General features: G+C 46.5%; 1 protein-coding gene across 1 annotated transcript in view; it reads right to left on the bottom strand.

The window, feature by feature from the left end:
• Positions 1-25422, bottom strand: part of Tango8 (Transport and Golgi organization 8) — a 77773-nt gene extending 52351 nt beyond the window's left edge. The window contains exons 1-3 of the mRNA XM_065435750.1: positions 25229-25422; positions 24374-24746; positions 20734-20892 (exon numbers count right to left, since the gene is read on the bottom strand). Of these exons, the coding sequence (XP_065291822.1) occupies positions 20734-20892; positions 24374-24746; positions 25229-25422 (726 nt within the window). The remainder of the gene's footprint in view (positions 1-20733; positions 20893-24373; positions 24747-25228) is intronic.
• Positions 25423-27423: the final 2001 nt, after the last annotated feature.

Genomic DNA, 27423 nt, shown 5'->3' with positions numbered 1-27423 from the left:
CTGTTTAGTGACTGCGTCTTAAAAGATAGAGAGAAAAAACTTACTGCAATAAACATCGAAGGCGCAACCTGCTTCCTAGAACCTGCCCATAAACAAAAAATTCCCACAACTGACAGATGTAGGCTTATGTTCTTTTTTCCGCTCACCAAACTAGAAAATGAAACCCTGCGCAGTTTTATTATCTTGAGGCTTTAGTTAGGTTCGTGTTAGTCTGCAATTGAAGATACCTTTTTATTTCCTTTTATAATTTCTTGGGTTCATTTGCTCGTGTATCTTTCCTCTATTAATTCCTCTGGTTTTTGTCTGTAGTGCGTGTTGGTACACTTATATTATGCCTACTCACTTCTGAAATGACTTATTAGCCTCAAAAGATTCACAAAATAAATATATGAAACATGTGATATTCCCCTGCATAATTCTTATTTCAGGGCGTGTCAGGAAACCTGGGCTACCTGGGTCACACATCCGCCCTAGGCATGGCGCCTGAAGAGGGAGGGTGCCACATGCATTGACCGTTGACACTAATAAATCGATGTAATTCTTGTTGCGGCAACAAAATATTCGTGTACACTAAGCAATTATACCGTGATAACCCCGCTGTTTTGATAGCGTGATAGTATCTCACTCTCACGAATTACGTTATGGTTCTGCGACATTTTGATCCCCTATACGTCACGGGCACAACAGGTTCTAGGAAAATTTTAGTTGCCAGACCAGCGGTCAGATATTTCATGTTCGAAAACATTTTAAGTTTTTTTTTTTAATTGTCTGCCCATACTCAGTAGAGTATATCCCAAACTTCTGGGATCTTCCAAGGGGGTTAAGAAGTTTAAGTATACTGGGCACGTATACATCGTCTCTACTATTTACAAGTATTTGCGATTCGTCATATGGGACTTGTAAGTAGCGTCTGAAGATTCTACGACACTGCGGATGCCAATGCTGCAATGAGAGTAGACGATGAAAAAAAAATCACAATTACGCCGGAAAGGCGAAGCACCGATGGCGATGACATTAATAGACAGCTGTACGAAGTAAAGATAGTCATTTTATCGGCCGTATAAACTTGTAAACATTCGCTTACTAACTAAATTACCAAGGATAGAATGTGTAAGCGTGACTCAACGAGGGCGCAGAAAGAAACAGACACACCGAGACAGCGCTGTCTTTGCGTGTCTGCTTCTTTCTACGTCCTTGTTCAGTCGCGTGTACACATGAAATTCAAACCAACTAGCCCGTCAACGTGTTTTAACTAAATTAACCAGCACGGTGTCACGCACGCACAGGTAAACATGAACACACCTCTCTCCATCACAGCGGCAACTGTCTGTGAAAACGCCGGAGTTAGGAATTGCGGCAGCAGCCTCGAGCCAATTGACCTCGGTACATCTGTCGCTTCAACGCGTACGAAACGTCGAAAGCACAGCGCATACGAAACCACCGGCACTACACGGTCTCTGCAAACATTGCAGAACGCTTTGAAGATGTAGCCTGCGCAGGTTCGCACTTTAGCCAAATCGCAGGCCGCTTTCAAGACACACGAGTGCCGGCAATGCGTCCCTACGGGGTCCGCCAAAGGTGTCTACTACGGCGTCCGCGACTCGCGTGGCCAACGCCGTGGAAGACGCCCCGGTTGTCTCCACTCTGTATGGAGCGGCTGGCGAGGAGGACATCGCGGCACCGTAGTACAGTTAACTAGAAGCAATTCTACTGTTCTATTACACTGTAACCCTAGCAGCCGCCGGAGAAGAACGCCCCGCCTCCCTCGCCTCACCGCTCTGCCTCACGCGCCACAAGAGAAGGCTCGCATCCCGCCGCGTTCCTCGCTCGCGCACGCGAGGTTGAGCCACGTCCGCCGGCTCATCCTCACACACTTTCACTTATGCGGAATCTCATGGCAACGGCGACGCCGATGGCGATGGTAGAAATGCGCTTGGAGTCCCCATATAATTGCTATCGTAATAGAAGTGCATGAACAATTTTGATGACGATTAAGCTTCGCCTTTAGGAGTGGAACACGATAGCATTCAAAGGTCCTTTACTGCTTGTCACGCTTCCCGGCAACTGCAGCATGTGTACCTTAATTTTAAAGCGAAGCTTTCTTGGCCTCTTTTGCCAGCCTTCCAGACGCTGTTGCTATGGTCTTGCCGCGTGTGCCGCTGGGTTATCCGCACATCGCAGCCGGCACCGCCGCGTGCTGAGAGGCGTAGTATTAGCGTGTGCCACGTGCTGTGCTTGCTTTCCTATACGAAAAAAGTGCAGGTGCTGGGGTGATGAGGTCACGTGCTGGGTTTTGATTGCGTGAACATTACAATTGTCTGTAGCATGAAGAGGGCGCTTGGAGCTGGCGTCTAAGCAGCTAGGACACACAGACCCGAAAAAAAAAGAGCCGCGCGGAACAGGTGCGTCTTCGCTACGCCACGTAACCTGACGCAGACAGCGAATGTATGTATACAATGTACACATGCAATTTTATCCTAATTAATATAAGTAAGCCCAATAATTGTATCAAAGTATAACACTTCTGCCCCGATGTGACGTACCAAGCGAGGCAATAATAATGATCATCACTCTCAGAGATTATGAAGAACAAGGCATAACAACGCCTCAAGCAAACACGTCTCCCTGTGTGTTCTGTGGACGACGCAGACAAATAGTAGTAGTGCCCGCAAGAGAATGTTTAACATCGGCTCACCACTGTAGTACTGGACTAAACGCTGAAGAACTTACATATACGCCGCCAACATCGCCGCTAATTATCGAAAATCAAAGCAACCAGCACACACTAGCTTCATTTGCAACGGTTCCTACTGGGCTTGGGATTCGCAGACTTTTTTGCCGGAAAACGCTGGCGGTGAAAGCTGTCAACGCAGGCAAACGTTCTCGTAGAAACGCGGCCTCTTGCATCGGCCAATTCTGAATGTTGTGCAAAGGTGCTCCAAACAGTGCATAATTTTCAGATTTTGTTACTGTTTCGCACATTTAATATTTAGGTCTGGGAAGATTCAACATATCAGCCTTGTCGTTCGTTTGTCGGCTCTCATTCTCAGAACTCCGAGGATTAACTTGGCAAAGAATGTAAAACAAGGTATGAGCAAATTTAGTGATAGAATGATGTGGCAATATAGCCCGCATATACCACATGTCATATAGCAAGGCCTGGTATATTCATATACCTAAATACTCACGGAAAGTTTCACTTATGGACAACTCTGCCGACACTGACACCGACACCAGATTTTCTGCGAAACGGGGCCCTTAACGCTATCACATTGAAATGTCTTATATGAGGGGCTCACGAACGCTGGTCCAAAAATCAATAAATGTCTTCTTCGGCGCTGTAGACTTCTCGTAATTTACATACAGCTTTAAAAAGTGATTTTAGCGCATGAACTTATGCTCCTTTATCAACGTGACAGCCTTAGGTTTAATCTTAGTAGGATTCAGTAATTCGAAGGATCACAAGGTTCATGAATTACATATTCTATGTTCACATACGACTTCAAAAATCAGGTACGTATCTATAGAGGCAGCACTAGGCTAAGGCCACACATGCTACAGTTTCATCACAAATATCTTGTTTGCGCAAAGCTCACATTCAGGCTCACATTCAGGCTCACGTGGCGCAGCGCAAAAAACCCGTGTTATATTGTGCCACTGCGACATGCACGACAGCTGTGCGATTGTCCAAAACACAGTGCAGACTATCCCCGTCATGCCAATGTCAACCAACTAAAGCTTTCCATCGATCATAGCAAACAGGCTACCAACGAAAATAAAAAAAAACACTCAAATGAAGGAACAACCTATATGTCAGTGCGAAATGTGAATGATTATTTCTAAGTAACAATTCATGTCCTGGGTCCCGCAGTGCTGGGTATCATTGAGTTCCGGAACATCTGATTTCCGAGCTGCACACCTTCCAGCTGCTTTGCCTTCACTGTCGAAGCTCATTACATTAGAAATCCATTCAATGCAAGTGCGCAGTGCGGCATCGGTCGCCGAGTCGGTGTGGCCACCGCCGACGTACTTGCACCAATGAACATATAAGACGACGCTTTGTTCAAGCCTCGGAAATTCAGCGATTGCCTTAGATATAAGTGCGCAGTGAAATGTCCCACTCATTGCGACTTCGTACGGGAAAGAACAGCCATGCACCGGAAATTATTGACACCAACATTACTACAGAAGTCATGACCGGAATTTTGGGATCCCAACAAAACCGGTAGACTTGCGTGCAAAGAAGAAACACAACTAATCAAAAAGTCTTTACCCCTATATTTTTAGCCAAATTATGGCTGTAAATGCGAAGTCAGCATATCTATTCCTAGCGGTCAACCTTTCTTGGACCGGCCTGGTCTTATCTGCCGGTAGCTCCGAGGCATGGCGCTGCTGTCAGTTGAAGATGGCGGTTGGGCTTCACACATCCATGGCGTACGAATCACGATGTGTGATTCGGTTTCTATGGAGCAAGTGACGAACGCCCATCGAAATTCATAGTTAAGAAAGCCTACGTATGGGGAAAGGTGTCTAGCTTTGAGAAGTGTGAGGTAGTGGTGTTGTGAGGTCGCAAAAGGCCGTGTACACTTCCATGAGAATGACCGTTCGGGGTGGCCGCACACGTCGCTTTCTGACAAGATCATTTCCCACGTGGTTGCGATGGTGAAAGCAGATCGGCGTGTGCTCCTCAAGGACATTTCCGGGAGCTTGGCATTTCGTATGGGAGTGATTGCGACATTGTTCACGCATCCTTAGGGTACCGGATGGTTTCATGCCGGTGGATGCCTAAGCAGTTGAATTGCGTGGTTTCTTCATTAAATGATTGCTTCATTGAATCAGCTGCAAATGTATGCCGAGAAGGGCGAAATATTCCTGGGCTGCACTGCTACGAATGATGAAACGTGGATCCTGCATTTCACTATGGAGTCAAAGCAGCAAAGCATGGTGCGGAAACATCCGGGTTCGCCTGTTACAAAACAATTTCGTCCAGTGCCATTTGTTGGGAAAGTTACGTTAACGGTCTTTTCGCCGAGGCCCACTTCTGTTGGATTTAATGCCACAAGGTGCCACCATCAATGCGGACAGTTAATGTTCAACACTGTAACCTCTGCTGGCTGCCATCAGGCAAGAACGCAGAGGGCTTCTCGATGTGGACAACACCGTGATCTTCCACCACAATCAGAGGAAACATGTGGCAATCACAACCACCGACAAGCTCCGGACACTTTACTGGGAGAGTCTGGACCATCCACGATGCAGTCTTGACCTCGCGCCTAGTGATTTCCATGTTTTCGGTTCACTGAAGAAGTTCCTGGCAAGACAGCGATTCACGTGCAACGAGATACACGACAGCAGTCAGAGGGTGCTTCCACAGTTTGTCGGACGAATTATACCACACAGGCGTCTGAAATTTTGTTCTGCTATGGGACAATTATCGGAACTGGGGTGAGGACTATACGGAACAGTATTGTTAAGTCGGCATAATAGCACCTATGTTTGTAATTACCTGTATCTGCCTTAACCCGGGTAATGAAACGTAGGGACACATTCAAAAGGCGCAGCGCGACTGGGGCGCAGACAAAGAAACACAAACCACAACACAATGTCTAACAACTGGTTTTATCTGCACCGAAACCGGCCTATTTATGTGCAAGGAAGCTTGCCATGTAGCATCGCAGTTAGCGCAGATATGGTCACACATGATCAACCAAAAACAAGATACCGCACGCGTTTAAGAACACGTTACTAAATCCATTGAAGCAGTAAGAACAAGATACGCTCATCGAATATAGTCTACTATCACCACGTATCTCAATGCTTCGGCCTAAGGTGAAATCACTATGCACAAGAAAATACAATAATGAAAACAAGGATCATGCGCACAGAACAAGGCATTGACACACTTGGCTTGAGCAGGCTTATGTAAAGAAAAAAACACCTTGAAGAAGGGGATCAAACTCTTTAGGTCCTAAACATAAACTTTAAGATACTCAATCTCGTCATCATTCAAAAACATGGATGGCTTGCTGACGCATTTGTCCGTCGAATTTTTGATAAGATGCTTCCATGATATCTCGCTCAGTCCTGTATTTTGCTTGGATCAGAAACTTAGTGTCGTCAAATTTTCGCTTGCAGCCGCACAGCTTGCAATGTTCAACCAGAAAGCTGCCTGTCTTATTACGCACATTAAGATTATGCTCCCTGGCCCGCTCGTTGAAACATCGGCCCGTTTGGCCTATATACCGGCGACCGCAACCCGAAGGAATTTCATTGGCTACATTTCTGTCTGCGAATTAATTTCTATGCTTAGTAGTGCATTGTTACAACTTCTCTTTGCTTCTCATTGTAAAAGTTGTAAAGTTTTTCCGTATATTCATACTGTGTTACAATTTATGAATATACGGAATCACCTACACGAGGCTTTTTTTGCTTACTAGGCTTACTCTTTCGATAAGGGTTCTTAATCTTTCGAAGCAACGCTTCTGAAACCGCAGTAACTAAAACCGATGGGTATCCGGCTTCCTTCAGCCGCGTCACTTGGGAGCAGAACCTTTCGCGCATTACGTGGAAACATGTTTTCCTAGGGCTGACTGAAGGCAATTCAGTACAATTCCTCTTTTAAGAAGTTTGGAATGGGCAGTGCTAACATGCCCTGTTAAAAGGCGAGTCGCGGACGCCGTAGTATGCAACTTTGACAGACACTGTAGGCGCGCGTTGCCGGCGCTCATGTGTCGTGAAAGCGGTCTGCGACGCGCCTAAAGTGCGTGCCCGCGCGGGCCTGAACTTCAAAGTGATCTCCAATGTTTTCAGAGTCCGCGTAGAGCCGGTAGCTTCGTATGCGCTGCACTTTCAACGTTTTGTGCGCGTTGAAGTGACAGATGCACGAATGTCAGTTGGCTCGCGGCTAGTGCCGCGAGTCCTAACTCCAGCGTTTTCACAGAAAGGTTCCGTTGTCATCGCGAGATGTATGATTCAGGAGCAACGCTTTTGAAACCGCAGTAACTAAAACCGATGCTTATCCGGCTTCCTTAAGCCGCGTCACTTGGACGCCGAACCTTTCACTCATTACGTGGAAACATGTTTTCTTAGTGCTCATTAAAGGCAACTCAGTACAATTCCTCGTTTAACAAGTTTGGAATGGGCACTGGTAAAAGGCAGTAGCCCCTTTTTAGACCTCGGGTTACATTGCCAGCATATAGCAACAATAAGCACAGATACTGTAGTTGGCAGTTCTTTGAAGTTACCCAAGTGAAGCTAAGCCCGGCAGAGTTGGATGAGAACGCCTTAATATTGTCAAGACCAGCAGCCTCCAGATGATCGTTTGAAACATTTCTTAAGTTTCCGAGATAATTATCTACGACAAATTTAAAAACGCGAGGATCCTGGAAGCAGTGAAAAGGCAAGCGGCAATTTCCACTGAATTTCTTCGGCAGCGAGTGCTTCGAAGCCTGGAAATGCGACCAAGGAAGGCAGTTGTAGACGGGAATAAGGTGAAAGCTCCAGGGGGAGCCAAGATCCCACCAGAGGTCAAAAATATTTTGGACAAAGGACCAAAGTTCAGCTTCTGTGCGGCGTTTGGAGTTGCTCTCCATGGTACGCCGCATTGCAGACAGCAGCGCCCAGCAGAACAAAGAAGCTGCCCTTACGGAAGAAGTGGCGTGCTTGAAAAGGAATGGCGCGGCCATTCCGGCCTCAAAACTGCCTTTACGAAGATTTTTAAAGCCCTCGAAAAACACAACCGTATTGTTTAGCAAGATGATAAGGAAGGGGGTTTTTCCGTGTTGCCAAAGGCAATGGCTCGGGAGAAAACAGCTCGTGTCATTGAACAAATTTTTTTTAAATGTACGTTAAATCTGCAGATCCAAAAAAGAAAAGCACTTGGTTTGGTGTACGATCTGCGCTTAGTGAGCCTTGCTAATCAAGCAAGGAAGGAGCGAAAAGGGTTTCTTGACGTTTGTTTCACGCTGAAGAGCCATAAATCAGGAGTACTACTTCGCGCCATAGTTTCGGAAAATGGGTCATGGCAATGCGTCTTCGCTCGATACCTTCAAAAGCATCTACAGCTATTAGTGAGCGGAGATCACTTTTCGATAAGGAATTCTTCGGACGTTGAAATTATATTGGATGAACTGTCACCTGGGTTGAAAATGGTTTTCCAGTTGATATAGAAGTATTGTTTTACTCTGTTCCACATCAAGAGCTCTTAAGTGTCCTAAAAGAAAAGATAGCGGCTTACGGAGAAAGGGATTTTGAGAATGCTACAGGGATTTGAAATACCACTCGCTTAAATTTGTTAGAATTTATTTTTAACTCAACTGCTGTGAAGTCTGAGGGAAACGTTGCCCTCCAAAGCGAGAAATATGTAAAGACTCGGCAGTAGCTTCGGTTTTGTGTGATGTGTTTTTGGCCTATGTCGGGGCACGCATCCATTCACATGTGCAGGATCCTCGTGTTGTTAAAATATGCCGGTACGTAGATGATTCTCTCGTAATTTTAAGAAATATTTCAAACGATGATCAGGAGGCCGGTGTTCATGACATTATTAAGGTATTCTTATCCAACTCTGCCGGGCTCAGTTTCAGTTAGGAAACATTAAAGATCTGCCAACTACGGTATCTGGACCTATTGTTGCTATATGCTGGCAATATAACCCGAGGTCGAAATAGGGGTTACTGCCTTTACACAGTGCCCATTCCAAACTTGTCAAATGAAGAGTTGTAATGAATTTCCTTTAATCAAGCCCAACGAAAATATGTTTCTACGTATTGAGCGAAAGCTTCAGCTTCCAGGTGACGGCATGTGGTGGGAATGGCTACGCTCGCCCGCGGCGTCAGCTGCTGAGTTCAGTTTGCAGTACCAGCGCTTCTGACGGAGTCACTGCTCCTGTAAGAGGCGATGACGAGCGGCTACGCGTAAGGATCGATGTGACGCTTTATTGGGTGTTGTCTCCGCTGATATTGGTGGGAGAATTTTCCTGCCGCGATGGGACGACTTTGCCGTTGGGGCAAGGAAAGCGTGTGAAGAGAAGCATAGTGCCGTGCAAGACGGGCTGTGCGATGACGATGGCTGCGATATGGCGCCAGAGTAGCGCGCGTACATGACACACCCATTACACCAGTTCTCGTTCATGCTCTACTTACTAACTTCGCTATCACTCCCCTTGCTCATGTGACCTTCGCGCATTCACTTTGCAACGCAAATACTTCGCAGATACCTAGTGGAGCGTAATAAGAACGCCGGCTAAGGAAACAGCGTTACCGATAAATCTGATGTTTGAGTCGCATTTACCTCTGTAGCACAGTTTATCCCCTCCCCCCAATCCTTTTCTAAAGGTAATTGACACTCGGCAGATGAATTGCCGCAATGTGTTTGCGAGGCTAGATCTACCGGTAACAAGCACTATATTCCTCCTCCTTGACGTGAGCAAGTGCTGCCACGCACGTGCGTTAAGTGGTAGCTTTCGCGTCTCGATCAGTCTGTGGTGCGATGTAGAAGCTGATATTGACGGAAAACCATAGGAGCTTGCGAGCGCTCAATGCTAGCATTGCCTTTTATGTGCCACGGCAGCGGCGCTATAGTTAAAATGCTCAGCATTACAACGTACCTTCATGTATTCCCACGCAGAGCGATGATAGATGGAAACAATTTTACTGAAAATCCGGCAAAGTTTACGAACCCGAGCTCAGGTCTCCCATGAGGGGGCTTCGAGGCCTCGCCTCGTCGCCACCTCTCCGACCCGCTGGACTGCCTGCTCTTGTGCCTTGAGGTTGGAGATGCGCAGAGTGGTGGCCCACTTCGACGCAAGAGGCTCCGGATCTGCTGCCATTTTAGCTGCTATGACAGGACACTTCTACAACATGTGCAAGCGCGTCCCTCTAGTTGCCTGACATAAATTGCAAAACGCACTCGGGTATTGCGAAGGGAAAATGTACCACCATCGCACTGGACTGGGAAAGGTGTGTGTTTGCAGTTGTCACCAGAAGACTGCCTGGGGACGTTTTGGGATGAAGTGGGGGCAATATCGGCCTACCTAAGTGGTAGTCCTTGGTGATGTCATTCTATCTGATTAAATGTTCTCGCCTGTTTCGCACCAGGAAGTCCGAACTCGAAGAGGGGGTCTCCGACTCTGTGTGGCGGGTCACTTCTCACGCAGAGCGGTCTGCTACCTCGTTCAAGTTAGGGGGGCCCTCGTCGGTGGGGTTATCGACGTGCATTGGAAACCACATGAACGCGGTTCTATTCAAGTGCTGTCGACCAGCTTTCCTTAAGATCCAGAGAGCTTCGGAGGAAATGCGCCCCCGCGCGTTGTTACGAAGTGCGTCTTGTGAGTCGCCAATTTCTACCTCGCCGAGGGGGTCGGTAAGCGCAAGCAAAATCACAACCCGTTCCACTGTTTCTGGGTATTCCGTGCTGACACTACACCCGTGCGTAAACCGGGAGTTAACGTCTACATGATTAATAAAATATATTACGTCATTAACGTCTACATGAATAATAAAAACATGATTAATCGCCCAATACGAGCGACCGCATCTGCCCAACACTCCCGTAACCTTCGCTACTATTGCTGGCCCGTTTCCACAAAGTGTTGCTGTGGCGACTCACTCTTCCGCATTAAATGGGCAAACAAATATTGCTTTATGGAAAATAATATTAAAACGTACGAGTAGAAAAAGAACAGGAAGTTCAGGGCGTCACAATACTTAAAGCCCACAATGCAGCACTGAAACGCAAAAGTACAGGAGCCATCTTTCTGCTCAAACTTCAGATATATATACAAAAGGTCATTTGTACAACTAATATACTTATCTTGGTTACGTTTGATGTGCACTACGCGCAAAATCAGGTACGCATTTATCAAATTATGCATAAAGAATCAACTCGAATGAATATACATGACCGTCTTCTCTCATGATTTAAAAGCAAGCTTTAGTTCGGGCCCAACTCCGACGCGGCCTATTCAAATACCCGCAAAACACTGAAACGCTTTTCTGAGGTAACTCCTGGACCAATTTTAATGAAATTTGCTGCATTTGAGACAGAGCGAGAGGTAAATTCTACTGACTGTTGGGAGCGGAACTTCTATTTAGGGCCTGAATTTCGGTAAAAGAATTTTCAAAAATTCGAAAGTTTGAAAAAATTATAAGCACGAAGTTTACAAAATTATAGTTATGCATCAAAAACAGATATCGCAGTTCTGTAAACAGCTCCATTAGATCATTCAAAGCGGACAAATTCAGTACGTCAATTGATATCTTACGCGAAATCGTTACGTTGTGTACAAGGGTTCTGAAGAAGTCGTATTTACATATTACTAAATTTTCTTGAGATTCATGTGTAACCTATGAATTTTGTTCGCTTTAGATGTACGCTTAGATGAAATTCATATAATTTTGATGTGTTTTTGTATTGCTGAGTTACAGAGTATTAAACTTGATAGTTTCGTTTTCTGAAAATTTGCGATTTTACCAATCTTTGGTAAAAAAATTTACGAGATAAATAAAAAATTAGGAGTTAACAGTCACTAGATTTTAAGTATTTCGGTTAAATGAAACAAACCTCCTCAAATTTGATGCAATGGTTGCCGAGAAAAATGTATTATTCGTTCACATTTATTTAAATAGGAGCACCCGAGCAAAAGCTTCTTCTTAAGCCTAAAATCAGGACTGTTCAAACGAATCTCAAAATATTAGGTAAGCTTTCTTCTAGTTACCTCTATATCGTAACAATGTACTCAATCTCCAAATATTCCGCACATATTCCAAACAGCAATTTTCACCATTATATGCCCATTTCCTTTTCTTTCATTCTAAGTAGCATATTTTGCCTTGAGGAAACCAAGGTGTATTGCTTGTTCGGTTTTTATTCAAAATTATAACGAGATTGAGATACGCACTTACTTTCATTTTATTTTTTGTGTTTGTGTTCATGTCTTTTTTCAGGCAATAGCTACATGCTTCTGCATGTAGATAATATTCGGTTTTCGTCCCCAGTACCACTTCTACGAAGACAACTACAACTATCACCACAATATAAGATGTCTTAAACTATGGACAACAACAACAACAAAAACATTAGCCCGAGTCGCCTATGGTAGTAGCACTTCTACGCTTACATGTACTTGTAATAGTTGTCACGTTTAACTTTGCAAGCTCAGACTAATTTTTGTAGGGAATATATATGTAGCATTCTCAAAAATTACCGCATAAAATTGCAACAAAAATTATCAATAAAATGTGCAATCTCCGTGGTAAGCACCGCGAAATGTATCGCGCTTTGAACTGCACTCGAAACGTACAAACTGGCTTGTAAAGAAGGCTATATGAAGGATCTAAGAACGTTTTTTGAGCAATAAGAAAAAAATAAGTCATATTAAAGAAATAGCAGCGAGAAAAAATGAGCATCAAGAAGCATAGTCTTGTAAACATACCAACTGCACCGGCGGTTTCCATTTTTTTTTCACTTGAGCATATAAGGGTAGGGGCGTGTAAAACCAACTACATGTATCCCTCTCATATAAAGGTAACAAAGCTTGCAGAAATGACGTTTAGAAAAAAGGTAGTAGCTATTTTAGTTTCATATAAAAGCTGCACTCCAAGTGGTGAACCTGGCGTCTGACATAATCCTGACGTCCTGACATTGAGACAAAAGAAAAGGATCACTGATGTTGGGCAGCCGTAAGTTCACGTAGGATGGCATTCCTCTTAAATATAAAATGTTCCCGCGCGTTTCTTTTAGCAACGCTTACGAGAAAGGAGAGAGCTGATGTTTAATGACGTCACGGAGCATCCACCTTTTGAAAACAAAACTGATTCCAAGCAACAAGTATTTAAGTATATTATTTAGGGCCCTCTGACCATTTACAAGCAATTTTCTGTGCTTCAACTGGCATACCAGTACTACTTTTACATTTGGTGTAAACACATTCAGTCTAGACGTGAAGAGGACACTATAGTCGGATACAACTTTAGAAAAAAGGAGGCGTTTACTCCTCCGAGGCGGGTGCACCAATGGGCGCGCATTCTGGACCGACGTCATGCGCCGGACGGCCGGTGACTTCGCCGCTTCGGTCATCTGGGCGGGGCCTCCCCTTTTTTCTAAAGTTAATAATAATAATAATATATGGGGTTTTACGTGCCAAAAGTTTTTTTGTTTTTTTTTCTAAAGTTGTATCCGACTATAGTGTTGCGCATTCATGTTCCGCAGTTATGGACTACTTGTATTTATTATTATTTTTTTAAATGTGGGTTTTACGTGCCAAAAGCACTTTCTGATTGTGAGGCCCGCCGTAGTGGGGGACTCCGGAAATTTATACCACTTGGGGTTCTTTAACGTGCACCTAAATCTAAGTACACGGGTGTTGTCGCATTTCGCCTCCTTCGAAATGCGGCCGCCGTTGCCGGGATACTTGTATTTATTTAATGCATGCATTGTGGTAGTGCAGCAAGGATTGTGGCCAGATTGGCGATTTAGTTTCTTTAATCACTGGTGACATGCTGGCCTCTTAGAAACGACTTCCAGGAATGAACTAATGAAAATAGTTTGCAGATTGACAGGTGCTGTTACATGAGCATCTGTTACTAACACTAAAAAGAATTTTTTTAATTATACCATTGCATTTGCATGTAAAATTACTCCTCCAGAAATGGTTTATCGATGTATGGATAAGGTTCACGAAAGCGATTCTTTACGTAATGGCTTAAGATGAGCTGCCTTAAAACATGGCCCGAAAGAATGTTACCATTCTGCTGCTATTTTGAAATATCGGAGCGGTGTTGGTGGTCAGTCCCCCGCAGACAGCTCAGGAAACGAAGAACCTCGTTTCGATGTAACCGCGTTGGAATCCATAACGGAAAGCAGAATTGCAATTCGAACAAATTTCGCGGTAACTGGTTGCTAAACACAGCTAAACGCATATCTGCAATACTTTGTGTAGCAAAAACCAATGTAAGCAGTCCAACTGTCGAATAAACCTGCATAAAGCTTGGATTCCTTAGTGTAGAAAAGTTCATTATCGTTCATTTATTGGGACAATAAAGTGAAAAATATGTAGATCTCTACAAATAAAGTACCATTTGGCAGTACCAAAAACGCGACGCCTGTCAGGAGAAAAGGCGCGGTAAACTAGGCAAGGCGCACAAATATGATGAAACGTGGCAGCGGCTGCTTTATTACCCACCTCAGCTTGCGAAGACATGCGTTTTGACTGCCTATGCTACTAGCTATTTATTTGCTTATTGGTAAGCATTACCTACGGTGCGTAAGAAATTAGCAAAACATTGAACATGGCAAGTTTGGGGAAACATTCCCGATCTAACGTAACCCAAATATCAAAGATATAATTCGCAATTTGTAACATCGCCCTGATGTACAAGCGCCGGGGTTTCAGCGCGAAATAAACGAAAATGATACCTTGCTTTGACTTTCAATATATGCTTTAATAATTAAGCAATTGCCCCTCAATTATGGATAATTAGGTTTGCGAAGAATACGCTATCAGTATTAAGCAGCTGTAGAGCGATTTAGTGTTTTTCGTGAGTGTACCTTTAATGCAGTATTTTGCCTTTTCCGCTGTTAACTATTTGGGTGGTTGATTTTTTTTCGTCTTTATGTGCACACTTAGCACAGCTATGCATGCAGACAAACTTGTTCTACTCACTTTAGCAAGCTTCTATTGATTAAGTACATTTTGTTGCAAAAAGTGGAGGCAAAAATCTGCCCTAGTAAGTGTAACTATAATCGCTAATTACAATTTTCCTGAGCTAATGGTAAAATGCACCATACCGAGAACCTGCTGTGCTGTCTGCTTAGGTTTAATTGTGCTTACTCTTTGAGAACAGCAATGGTGAATAAACATTATTGGAGTTTTACACGACGTAAGACACACAATACCTTACATGAAAACCTTGTTCACGTGACCTATATTTCACTAAATTTAACGATAAGATATACTAAACTAAACTATATTTAACACCAAATGCACATTTGCATCAATTCTTAAAAGCATTTCACAATTTCTCTGCGCAATATTCAGGGCCATGTATCTGAAACAACGTGTCTGTTTGCCACCAGGTATGTCATTTTCTCTGCAGTGTTAGCCCGTATTTCTACACGGCTCCTACTCATACGCTGCTCGCATTTATACACTGCTTTTTAGTAATTGTTGGTTTTTCTGTGCTTGAAAAGCTAGTCTAAAGAGTAAAAAAAAATCAATAATGCGCAATGTAATGTGTCTGCCGTTCACATAGAACACATAGAGTGGGCACGGGAACACTGCAAGAAGCATGGCTCCTGATTTTCGCTTTGCTCCGATGGAGGTTACGCTGACGCTCTTCTTCACCTGGCTGATACCGGAATCGCTATCTCCCTCATGCCCATCAGCTCAGATGCTACCACTGCCTGACTGTAGCCTCTTCAACAAATCTTTCATCCCTGCGCACCCGATGGAATCACTCGCCTTCGGCCGTTCAACCCATCGAGAACTGCATCATCACCCGCAAAGAATTTAAGCTGTGGCCACTGCATCCTCGGATTCAGTGGGCACCGGAACATTGCAAGAAGCATGGCTCCTGATTTTCGCTTTGCTCCGATGCAGGTGTGTACGTTTTCGTTGTACGCTGAAAAAAAGCGATGACATCTGCTTATTGCTGTTCCAGTTCCCAGGGGTGTTGTGTGAAACTGTGCATAATTGCTTTCCTATGGCTTTCCTACCCTTGTGCTCCGGTGACATAGAAACGAACGCGGGCCCCACCACTCGATCCGAATCCTTATCAGAAATTGAATCACTCCCTGAAGACCCTGCAGAACAGATGACCGTAATTTTTCAACTGCTCAAAGATGTTCACTCCCGCTCATTACAAAGTTCGAAGGCACAACATGAGCTGACCGCAGACATTAAATCCAATAAGGCTGGGCAGAAAAGCATCGAAACAAAAATAACTATCGTTTGGGTGAACTAGAAGAGAAAGGGAAAGGCCTTGATACCTTCAGTCATGAGTTTGCAGGCATGCAAGAAAGTATTGAAAGCTTAACTTCACAAAAAAGTTTTTTACGAAAGCGCCTAGATGACATGGAGGACAGGTCATGCCGCGATAATTTGATTTTTCATGGACTAACAGATTCAGTTGAAACTTGGCAACGAACTGAAAGCACACTAACCAATGCACTAACGAAATTTCTTGACTCGCTACGAAACGACCCATTTCAGCGTGTTCATCGTTTAGGAATATTTTCCGCTAATAAATGCAGACCCATCATTGCCACGTTTACCAATTACAAAATAAAAGAGTTAATCCTATCAAATCTCAATGATTTCAAGGAAGACAAAATTTCAATGAGCGAAGATTTTCACCCGCCATTCCAGCTGCGAGACGGAAACTTACCTAATTTGGAATCGGCCATCCGGGATCACCCAAATTTCGCCTTCGCTACAATAAGCTATACATACGCGGCAAATGCTTCATGTACAATCCATCTAACGGCACAATCGCTGAAATAAAGCAGCCATTCGAACAAGCGCCCCAAGGATGAAGCGCTTCGTCACATGGGGCGTCCTAGGGGCGCGAGAGGGGCAGCGGTCATTCATCACCATCTGATGTTACGATTGTGTGTACTTACATCAGAAGTATCTTGAATAAGAAAACTTCTCTTTCTCTTTCATCGGCAATCGACACCTGTTCGGCGCATATCATCGCACTTACTGAAACTTGGCTATCATCTCAAATTCACGATAACGAACTCTTTCACAACGCACACCGCTTCGCACTACATCGCAGTGATCGAACTAATCAACGGGGAGGCGGCGTACTCCTTGGTATTTCGAAAGACGTACCGTCACCATGCATCTACACTAATAGCGTCTTGGAAACTGTCTGGGCATCAGTTAGTCTTGACCATCAGAAAATAATATTCGGCGTATGCTATCGTCCTCCTTCTCTACGCTCGTTTATTAATGACCTTCATGACAGACTTAATACGCGCCAGATTTCCATCGGCTTCCTTGTTTTTACTAGGTGATTTTAACTTTCCGAATATTTCTTGGGTTACCCGGCCTCCCACCCTATCTCAATTTTCATCCGATGTGAGCGATTTTCTTGATTTATGCTCTGTTTTTTCACTTACCCAATTGGTCACTAACGCTACGAGAATCTCTATCAACACTGCCAACACTTTACATTTGGTCCTAACCAATCGAGCCGACTTTGCTTTAGCCATCACCTATTTACCTAACATAAGTGATCACTCTTTGCTCATTTTCAACACTAACACTGCCTGTCCTAAACCTGCAAGAAAGAAAAAAGACCATACTAGATTATATTAGAGCAGACTTCAATGCCATTAACAATGAATTATCACTTCTTATTCAAAACGTCTTCAGAAACTTTAAAAACACTGTGCAAACTAACTGGGGTATGTTCACGGCCAAAGTTCACGAACTAACTCAAGAATATGTTCCAAGACGCACCATCACTTCTAATCCTCAAGCCCCATCGTATACTACCCATATAAAACGCCTATCTAACAGAAAAAGCGCCGATATCGTACAGCCAGGCTATCATGACGTAACGCACACTTAGACGCTTACAAGACTGCCGCTGATGCGTATACAACTGCGCTTGAGCCAGCAAAAGATAACTTCCTCTCTAACATTTTACCATCGATGCTATCTACCAACAATAAAAAATTTTGGCGCGTCATCAACCCGCATACCGAAGAATCTAGTAACCTAACTGACGCGTCAGGTGACCCTATTACGGTTCATTTACGCGCATCGGAACTTAACGAAACTTTTGTTCTGAACTTCTCGCGCATATCAAACACGAAACATCCCGTTCCACTCCGGTATAATTTCCCAACTATGCCTCAAATTTTCATCGGTTCATTTGGCGTTGCTAAACTTATTGATGTCCTAAAATTTCATTCATCGCCCGGTTTTGACAGCATTCATGCTAAATTTTAAAAAATACGACTTTCTACAGTTGCTTAATACTAACAAAGATATTTCAGCAGACTCTCGATAGTTCCACTCTGCCAACACAATGGAAAGTCGGCAAGGTGGTTCCATTATTCAAGTCAGGAAATAGAACATACCCTATAAATTATCGCCCCATCTCGCTCACTAGTACTTGTAGCAAACTATTAGAACATGTAATCTTCACCAACCTTGTGAACTTTCTCGAGCCTAATTCATTTTTTACACCCGCACAGCTTGGCTTTCGTGGGTCATTTTCTTGCGAAACACAACTTGCCAGCTTCACTACCAAACTTCACCATATTTCAGATCGCGCATCAGAACCTTACTGCATTTTCCCAGATTACTCGAAAGCATTCGACAAGGTTTGTCACCGCTTAATATGTTTAAAGCTAACCCAACTGAATATCGGCTACGATGTTCTGAAATGGATTGAATACTTTCTTTTTAACCGATCGCAGTTCGTGTGCGCTAATAATTTTAACTCACCTCTCAGCGCAGTTTACTCGGGCGTGCCACAAGGGTCAGTGCTTGGACCCCTTTTATTTCTTATTTGCATCAATGATTTCTCTTCCATTGTATCATCTAACATTCTTTTGTTTGCTGATGACTGCATTGTTTTTCGCGCAAAAAAAATCTCCCGACGATGCTAACAGTCTTCAGCGTGACCTCTCTAACATTTCTCTTTGGAGTAATGAATAGCTTATGGAACTTAATACTAATAAGTGAAAAATTGTGCGAATATCAAGAAGTGCCAACTCTCCGCCTATATACTACCTAAATAACGTTGCGTTAGAAGCGGTTACTTCATATAAATAGCTGGGTGTTCATAATTCTGCTGACCTTAACTGGACGCGTCATATTGAATACATTACTAACAAAGCTAACCACATGTTGGGCTACGTGCGCCGTAACTTTTCCAAAACTCCATCTTCTTTGAAATTACTGCTTTATAAAACACTCATATGTTCTAATTTGGAATATGCCGCCGCGATATGGGATCCGATTCATGAGAAAATGATAACGTTACTTGAGCTGGTTCAAAATAACCCTGCTCGTTTTATCCTGTCCAACTTTTACCATAACGCAAGTGTAACAAGCATGAAAGCTAATCTTTCTTTATCTCTTCTAGCATCCCGCCGGCAGACAATTCGTTTGAGCCTTTTTCATAAACTATACCATCACCCCATGCTACGCGATTCCCTCATTTCGCCCCCCAGATACGTGTCAAATCGCATTGACCATCATCACAAAGTTGGCATTGAAATATGTAACACTAAAATTGCATTTCAGTCTTTCTTGCTTCGCACATCACGCGAATGCAACTGCCTTCCCGCAGGTATCGCCGACATAATTGATAACCAGTATTTTCGTTCTGCACTAGCTAACATTGTATAACAGGAGGATGATATTACTTGTTCTGTAATATGCATTGCATTTATTTATGTATTTCTGTTTTGTAACCACTCCCCTCTTTAATGCCTTTGGCCCTGAGGATTCAATAAGTGAAATGAACTGAAATTAATTTAATTCACACTTTTTACTTTTTACGGGTTGATGACAACACGTTTAATTCGGGTTGACCTTCGTTGGTGTGCACTTCTTTCTCCTTTTGAATGGTATGACTGACACATGTGCAGCGCTATAAACGCACACCGCAAGAAATAGACTGAACTGGCACTCTGCAGTAGCTCATTTGCTTCAACAGAATCAATGGACAACAGCAGCGCTTGGAGCAGCAATAAAAACAGGCATCCATTAATCACGGGTGCAGTTTAGCGTGGCATCCTGATCAAGCTAACCGCAGTTTTTGATATACAGTCATACATGAGGTTTTCACAGAGCTGCCATGTTGATTTCTAATTTGGAAAGCTTGACATATAATTTTATTCCCTTTCTAAATGAACATTGCAAGTAAAAAATATTCTGGCGGAAAGGCGAGGATATCCTCACTGAGAAAGTACTATGGGCAGCTGCACGCTTAAGATGCAACTGCCCGTGTGGTAGTTTAACTAGTTGTGCAAATGCCCCCCAAAAAGGCCTGTCAGCAATTATCCGTTTTTCTTAGCATACCTCTAAACGAAAATTATTATTATGGCAGATCATTTGAAGTCGTTCGCCTGTACAGGAGGTGAGCACTATTTGAGCACCCCTTACATTGCTTCCATATATGAGTTTGATTGCCTTATTGAGACAAATATATACAAGCCGCATATTGTTGCCATTCGCGAAGCTGGCAACAAAAAATTTAACTGGACAGCGGCGCATACCCAGTAGATAGATAGATAGATAGATAAACTTTATAAAAAGAATAATCAGAAAACCGCTAATGGTCGGGGCCCTTAGTCCAGGGCTCCGCTGGCTCTTGCCATCTTCTCCGCTCTCTTTATCAGCTTGAGCTGGTCGTCGAGGGCCGAGCTGGACAGCAGTGCCTCCCATTGCTCCCTCGTGGTGTTCGTGTCTAGGTGTTCTATGTTTTGTAGTGTGCACTCCCACGTAATGTGGTATAGGGTTGGCGTGGCCCCACACCATGGGCATTCGTCTGTGTAGGCTGTGGGGTGTATCCGATGTAATATGTGTAGGTTCGTGTAAGTGCCTGTCTGGAGCCTACGCCAGGCAGCGGCATCTTCTGTCTTTAGATTTCGATGGGGTGGTGGATATCGCGAGCGACGCCCTCTGTGGTAGTTAACGATGGCTGAATACTCGAGGTCGACAGGGTCCGGGTCTTCTGCAGCCGGCGTGATGAGTGCTCGGTTATGTACGAATCCTCGAGCTGCTCTGTCGGCCTGCAGGTTGCCCGTGATGCCACTGTTGATGGTGCCACAGATGATGCCACAGATGATGGTTTGGGTGGTGAAGTCCTCAGGGTCCTCCTTAGGTATTCGTGCTAGGATTTGTGCTGCAGGTCTTCCAATTCTTCCCTGTAGGAAGTTGCGGCAGGCCTGCTGGGAATCCGTAAGGATCGTCACTGGTTGGTTTGCGCGTAGGCCCTCGCGGATGGCTAACGCGATGGCCATCTCTTCGGCTTCCGTGATCGTGCAGGGGCGGGTCGATGCAGCGGAGGTAACGTTGCCTCGGTGGTCGCATGCCACTGCCACTGCGCCCTTGTTGTTCGTCCCATACATGGCGGCGTCCGTAAAACGGGCCGTGGTATTGAACCAGAACGCTTTCTCCATGTACTGGGCCCTTGCTCTCCTCCTGCCGGAGTGTAGGTTAGGGTCCATGTTGCGTGGTATCGGGGCAACGTGAAACCTGTCCTGGACGTGACGAGGTATTAAGCAGGTTTCTTGGGTTCGTGTTGTTATTGCTGGGAACCCCAAGGTTTGTAGGACCTGCCGGCCCGTGTGAGTCCGCGCTAGTCTCTGTTGTTGCGAGACGTAATGGGCTTCTGTCAGTTCGCTGAGGGTGTTGTGCAACCCTAGCGCCAATAATTTTTCAGTCGATGTACTCATCGGCAGGCGGAGAGCGGTCTTGAATGCCATCCTCAAAAGTGTGTCGGCCTGCTTCGTCTCGGACTGTGTGAGGTGGTAGTAAGGCAGGCTGTATGTCATTCTGCTCACCACCAGACTACTGACCAGTCGGAGGGTGTCCCTTTCCTTCATTCCTCTGTTCTTGGATGTTACGCGGGAGATCATGCGTGATATCGCCTTGACACTGGTTTTGAGGGGTGTATGGGTGTGTGTAGCGCGCTGGTTGGACTGCAACCACATGCCCAGCACCCTCAGCAATGGCTTCTCTGGTATGAGGCCCCCGTTTAGGCGTACCTCGAGTCTTCTTGTTGGGTCTGTGGGGACTGCGTGGTTACCCCGGCCTCGCCAGACTCGTAGGAGCTCAGATTTTTCGGGCGAGCATTGTAGTCCCCGCTGGCTGACGTATTCTTGGATTAGATTTGCTGCAGTTTGTAGGCGTTCTTCTTTTTCAGCGAGGGACCCTGTTGTGGTCCAGAGTGTTATATCGTCTGCGTAGATTGCGTGCCGCAGACCCGCTACGTCCTGCAGTTTGCTTGCGAGGCAGATCATGGCGACGTTGAACAGCGTGGGAGAGATGACAGCACCTTGTGGTGTTCCCTTGTTGGGAGGGTGGTACACTGGGGTCTGGATCTCTCCTATCTTCAGCTCCGCCGTGCGGTGGCTCAGGAAGCTCTGAACATACTTGTACGTTCGCACGCCGCAGTTGGTGTTGGCCAGCCCTTCTAGGATTCCTTGGTGGCTGACGTTGTCGAAAGCCCCTTTGATGTCGATTGCTAGGAGGACGTGTTCGCCGCAGCGGGAAACGTTGCTGAGGACTTCTTCCTTGATTTGGAGTAGCACATCTTGTGTGGACAGGCCTGCACGGAAACCGAACATGGTGTCCGGCAGGTGTTTGTTATCTTCCAAGTGTCTCTGTAGTCTCGTGTTTATAATTTTTTCGTACACCTTGCCGAGGCAGGAGGTGAGCGATATGGGTCTGAGGTTTTCAATTGCCAATTTCTTGCCCGGTTTGGGGATCATAATTATTCGTGCGTGTTTCCACATCGCCGGTACCGTACCTTGTTCCCAGTGTTTGTTGAGATAGGCTGTGAGCGCGGAGATAGACTTGTCGCTCAGGTTTCTGATCATCGAATTTGTGATCTGGTCCGTACCCGCCGCTGTGTTACGGGTGGTGGCTGCGATAACCGCTCTCATTTCATTTTCGGTGATAGGTTCGTCCATTAGCGGGTTGGGTTGTCCTGTGTTGGGTGTTCTACATGCTTGTGTGGGAGTGGGATCTCTATAGCACTTGGTCTTGATGGCATCGATGAGGTCTTGTTGGCTGCCTGCGTAGGTGTGTAGTAACCGTTCCAGAGCCCTGTGTCCTTCTCCTTTGGTTTTGGTGGGGTCCAGGATTGCTTTGAGGATGTGCCACGTCTTCGCCGTGTCCAGCGTGCCACCGAAGGAGTCACAGAATCTATACGAGTTCGCGGAAGCGAGTTGCATGGCATATTCCTCTGCTTCCGCTGTTATTTGTGCTATGCGCGTCTTCAATTTCCTGTTATGTTTCTGTTTTTTCCAGCGGCGGGTAAGGCCCCGTTTCGCATCCCACAGGTGTAGTAAGTGGGGATCCACCTCTGGGGTCTCTTCCGTTCTGGCGATTTCCTTTGTGTGGCGTTGTTTATGTCGACGGAGGTTGTCGCACCAATCTTCCAGATTCGTGATTGTGTCGGCGTCCTGTTCTTGGGCTTCCCTGATTTTTCGCCAGTCAGTGAGTTTAGCTGTGCCGATCTGCCTGCGTAGGCGTCCAGTCTGTAGTGTTATGTTTAATATGAAGTGATCGCTGCCTAGGTTTTCGAGTGTGTTGAGCCATTCGGCTCGAGTGGTTTGAGTGATGAAGGCGAGGTCGGGAGTGGTGTCGCGTGTTACGCTGTTCCCTTCCCTCGTCGGTATGTTCGGGTCTGTGATGAGTGTAAGGTGACACTGTTCAATTAGTGTTTGTAGCTGGAGACCCTTCCAATCCTGCCTCTGGTAACCCCACAGGGTGTTCTGAGCGTTGAAGTCGCCCATGATTACCAGGGGACTGTCTTTAGCGAGGCGGAGGGTGTCCCCATAGAGTTTTCCTATGTTTGCCCGCCTTTGGCTAGGGGGGCAATAAATGTTGAGTACGAAGGCGCTCTGTTTCTGGTTGCCTTTGTATATTATTTCGAGAAGTACATGTAGTACGTCCACGTCGTCTATGGGTTTGTGTTGTATGGTTGTGATGTTTCTGTCTACTAGTGTGGCTACCTTCCACTTGTCGTCTTGACTTGTGTGATATTCTTCGTAGCCATGTAGTGTTGGTCGGGTACCGGGCTCTTGTAGGGCTATGACCCCTGGTGGTTTTGAGGAATGAGCGATCAATTGTGCCAGCAGCCCTTTCTTCCTGCGGTACCCACGGCAGTTCCATTGCCAAATTTCTAAGTTTTCTTTGACTTGCCTATATGGTCTAGGCATTGTTGGACGTTGTGGTCGGTGATGTTACGATTTGGTTTGGTGCTGCTACAGGTGTGACCTTGTAAAGGTTCTGTCGTAGTGTCTTTCGTAGTTTTACGGAGTGAAGCTGGCTCTTAAGCTTGCTGTCTACAGTGGCTTCCATATGTTTTATTGCTGCATCTGTCCGTTGTATTGCAGTCTGTGTTATTTGTTCCAACTGGGCGCGTGTAGCGTCCATAAAGGCTTGCATCTGGGTGCGGATGACATCGACATGGGTTTGGAGGTCAATGATGTCCTTGTGTGGAGCCGCCTCTTGTGGTATTTGTGTGACCTGTGTCACTTGTTGTTTGAGTTGTCTGTTTTCTTGTGTGAGTGTCTGTATCTGTGCGCGCATGGTGGCGAGTTCCTGTTCCAATTTCACCGATGGTGGCGTCTGTGGTTTTTTATACGAGGGGGAGGCTACTGCTGCCCAGCTTACCTCGTGTTCTTTACTGGTATTCCTCTTGACTGAGGCTTCCTTGGTCTTTCGGTGGTGTTGCTGGGGCCCCTTGTCTTTCAGTACCGCGATGGCTGGTGCTGCCTGCTGTCCTTGCTTGGGCGTCGACCGAGATCGCCGTCTGGGCGACCGAAAGTGAGACCGTGGGCGAGAACAGGAGCGGGACCTGGACCTGGACCTCGGGTTGGAACCGGACCGAGATCCGTAGATGCTCGGAGACTCCGAGTAGTCGAAGTCGGAGCCTTCCCGCTCGGAGCTGAACCATCGCGGGCGAAGGTCAGCCGCCTTGGTCGAGTGAGTGACCGGGCGGGGCTGTCGTTGGGTTTTGGGTGTGGTGGTGGAGGCAGGCTTCCATCTGGGTGGAATGCGTTTGAGCTTGTTGTTGCACTCTGTTGCGGCGGTGAGATGGGCCCCTCCGCACAGGGCGCACTTCGGAACACAAGTGTGTCCGGCGTCGGGGTAATGTAGTTGCAAACGTTGCACGCACGAACCGTTGGGTTGGGGCAGACGTCTGGTCGGTGTCCGGTGATTCTACAGATGGAGCAGAACTGCCTTGTCGGCTGGTAGTCTCGGCAGGGCATCTCCCCTCCATAGTAGTACACAAATCTAGGCACCTGTGGTCCCTCGAAGTGGAGTAGGGCTGTCTGGGATTTTCCGAGCATACGGGCCCGCACGATGCGGACTCCATGTGTGCGGACCCGAAGATTCGCCATAAGCTCTTCTTCGCCGGTGCGTGCGTCGATGCCGTGTACGACACCTTTAAGCAGGCCCTCGGGTGTTTAAAGATACACCTTCACAGGGTGTGATCGTCCGTGAAAGGTGAGGCTTATAATTTGCATGAGGGTGGCCGCCGTGGCCTCGTGAGGTGTGCTCACGATGATGATGTTCGAGCCGTGTCGCAGGCGGACGATGAAGTCGTCCCCCTTGCAGGTCGGCGCACCTCCGGTGGCTTGGACGATCGCCTTGGCCACTTGGTGGGTCTGTAGTTTTCTAACGATGAGGCCCGGGGTCGGTCGGATAATGACTTTCATGTCAGTGCGCGGGAGTGGAGGCGCGCGTCGGCGAGGCCTGCTCGTTGCAGCCGCGTCTTCAGAAATAGGTGTTCCGGCTCCGCGCTCTTCGCAGGTAGCTTGCGACGTGGCTTTCGCGGCGGCGGCTGGCGCCTGGGTGAGAGCTGGCCCTAACGGTGTGGTTTTCGATGGCGGGGTTTGCCCGACTGGATCTTGCTCACCAGTGGATTGTTGTTTTTGAAGGCGGCGTTTCCGATGAAGGGAAACGACCGTTTGCCACTGGGATTCTTGATTGTGGAGCTGCTCCGAGAGGACGGGAGACGGCCCGGGCAAGGCCTCGTCAGGCAGGGGTCTCGGGTGACTCTCGGGTACAACTTCCATGGTTTCGGTGTCGGTGGGTTGGTGGGCAATGGTGCCTGAGTTCCCCGCGATCGTAGCGTTCCGGGCTGGATCGTCCCCACAGCTCACCGTAGACACGGTGGCTGCTTGCGGGTCTCCGAGCTCCCGCGCGCCAGCGTTCGGCGTTAGGGCTAACCCTTCCGTCGGCGTGGCCGAACGAATAGGGCTCTCGTTGGTCTTAAAACTGCGGCTCACCGAAGTTCGGCTCCGTTGAATCCCCTTGATGTTGGCAAATATTCCGCTGATACCGGTAGTACCAGGAGATTTTGGGCGCTTGGGAAATTTGAAATCACGGAGCCGATGCAAAGCACGTCTGCACGCTTCGAGCTTCTTCTTCTTCTTCTGTATTTAGATCCATACCCAGTATTACATACAAACTGACCCAAGTTTTCCCTGTCGGTTGCTTTCGAACCCTGTTCTATTAGAACATTAGTCCAACGCACTTTCCACATGGATCATTGTATGTGTGGGACTGGGTAACTACCACTAGTCGAAGAAGCTATTTGACCCCGACTTGGAGCACTGTGTATGTGCTGATCAGTCTGATCTAGACTTAGATGACAAATTAGGCCATTGTATAGGTGCCAGTAGCTGTCTGCCGCCCTCCACAGAACGTATTTGATACCAACTTGGGTAACCACAGGTGAGCCATTGGGAAAGTGCAGCTCTGCAATGAAGAAAAGTGACCAACACATATAACGGAAAATTGAGGTAAGCGACGCTTGTCCAGCGTACACCTGACCTTAGTCCCGGTTAAGTAAGCTACTGGTAACGGTGTCGGATTGCTTCGGCCTCCCGCGTCCTCAGCTCGGCATCTTCTTGTTGCTGTCGGATTGCCTGGGCTCGGGCGCCTCTAAAAGCTGGACCAGTGCGCCGACGGCGAGCCCGTTCACGGGCGAGTTCTCGCCACCGCTCGTCGAAGGCTGCCCTTTCCTCGGGCGAATGCACAACACGTGGTTGTCCCATACGTTTAACGAGACTGAACTGAACAGAAAAGTAGCCGGCGCAAACATTTTCTACCGTTTCCTTGCACGGCGAAAGCGAAAGGTCACTGACTGGTAGCGCGGGGCGTGAGCGCGCGCCTATGCAGCTGGAATGTTCGGTGACGACTCACGCTTCGGCGCCGGTGCAGCGCTCAACTCTTTAAAACCGCACTTTCCCGCCTGCTGCTCTGGGAACAACTGCGTCTTTTGCATGACCACGACAACGCCATTTGTGAGCCAATACAAGCTTCGCTTGAAAAGATCCCTCATGTTTACCCGACGCTGAGCGGAATGGAACTCGCGCCACAAGCGTTCCTCATGGATAGCAACCCGATGCTTTAGGAGGTGGCCCTACAAATAAACTGGGCATGTGCAGCATTTAATGAGCACCTTTCACGCCAACGATTTAGCAAGGTACGCCTTGAATGTACTGAGAAATGCACCGCTCTCCAATGAAATTCGCGCCAATTTGGGTAACTTAGCATTTGCCACTGGGCGTGCGGCCTCCGAGGGGTCAATTCTGAGAAGTTGCAGCAACAGACCCGCCACGCTACTAGTCTCAGAAAAAAACGCACGGACGCCTCCGCAGTACCTAACTGAATGGCGCAGCATTTCTAGAAAAAAAAAACTGGAAAGAGAA

Source organism: Dermacentor albipictus, chromosome 7 (genome assembly GCF_038994185.2).
Source record: "Dermacentor albipictus isolate Rhodes 1998 colony chromosome 7, USDA_Dalb.pri_finalv2, whole genome shotgun sequence".
Classification (NCBI taxonomy): Eukaryota; Metazoa; Arthropoda; class Arachnida; order Ixodida; family Ixodidae; genus Dermacentor; species Dermacentor albipictus.
Note: the sequence above shows the minus strand (reverse complement) of the source record. Positions and strands in the feature narration are given on the sequence as shown.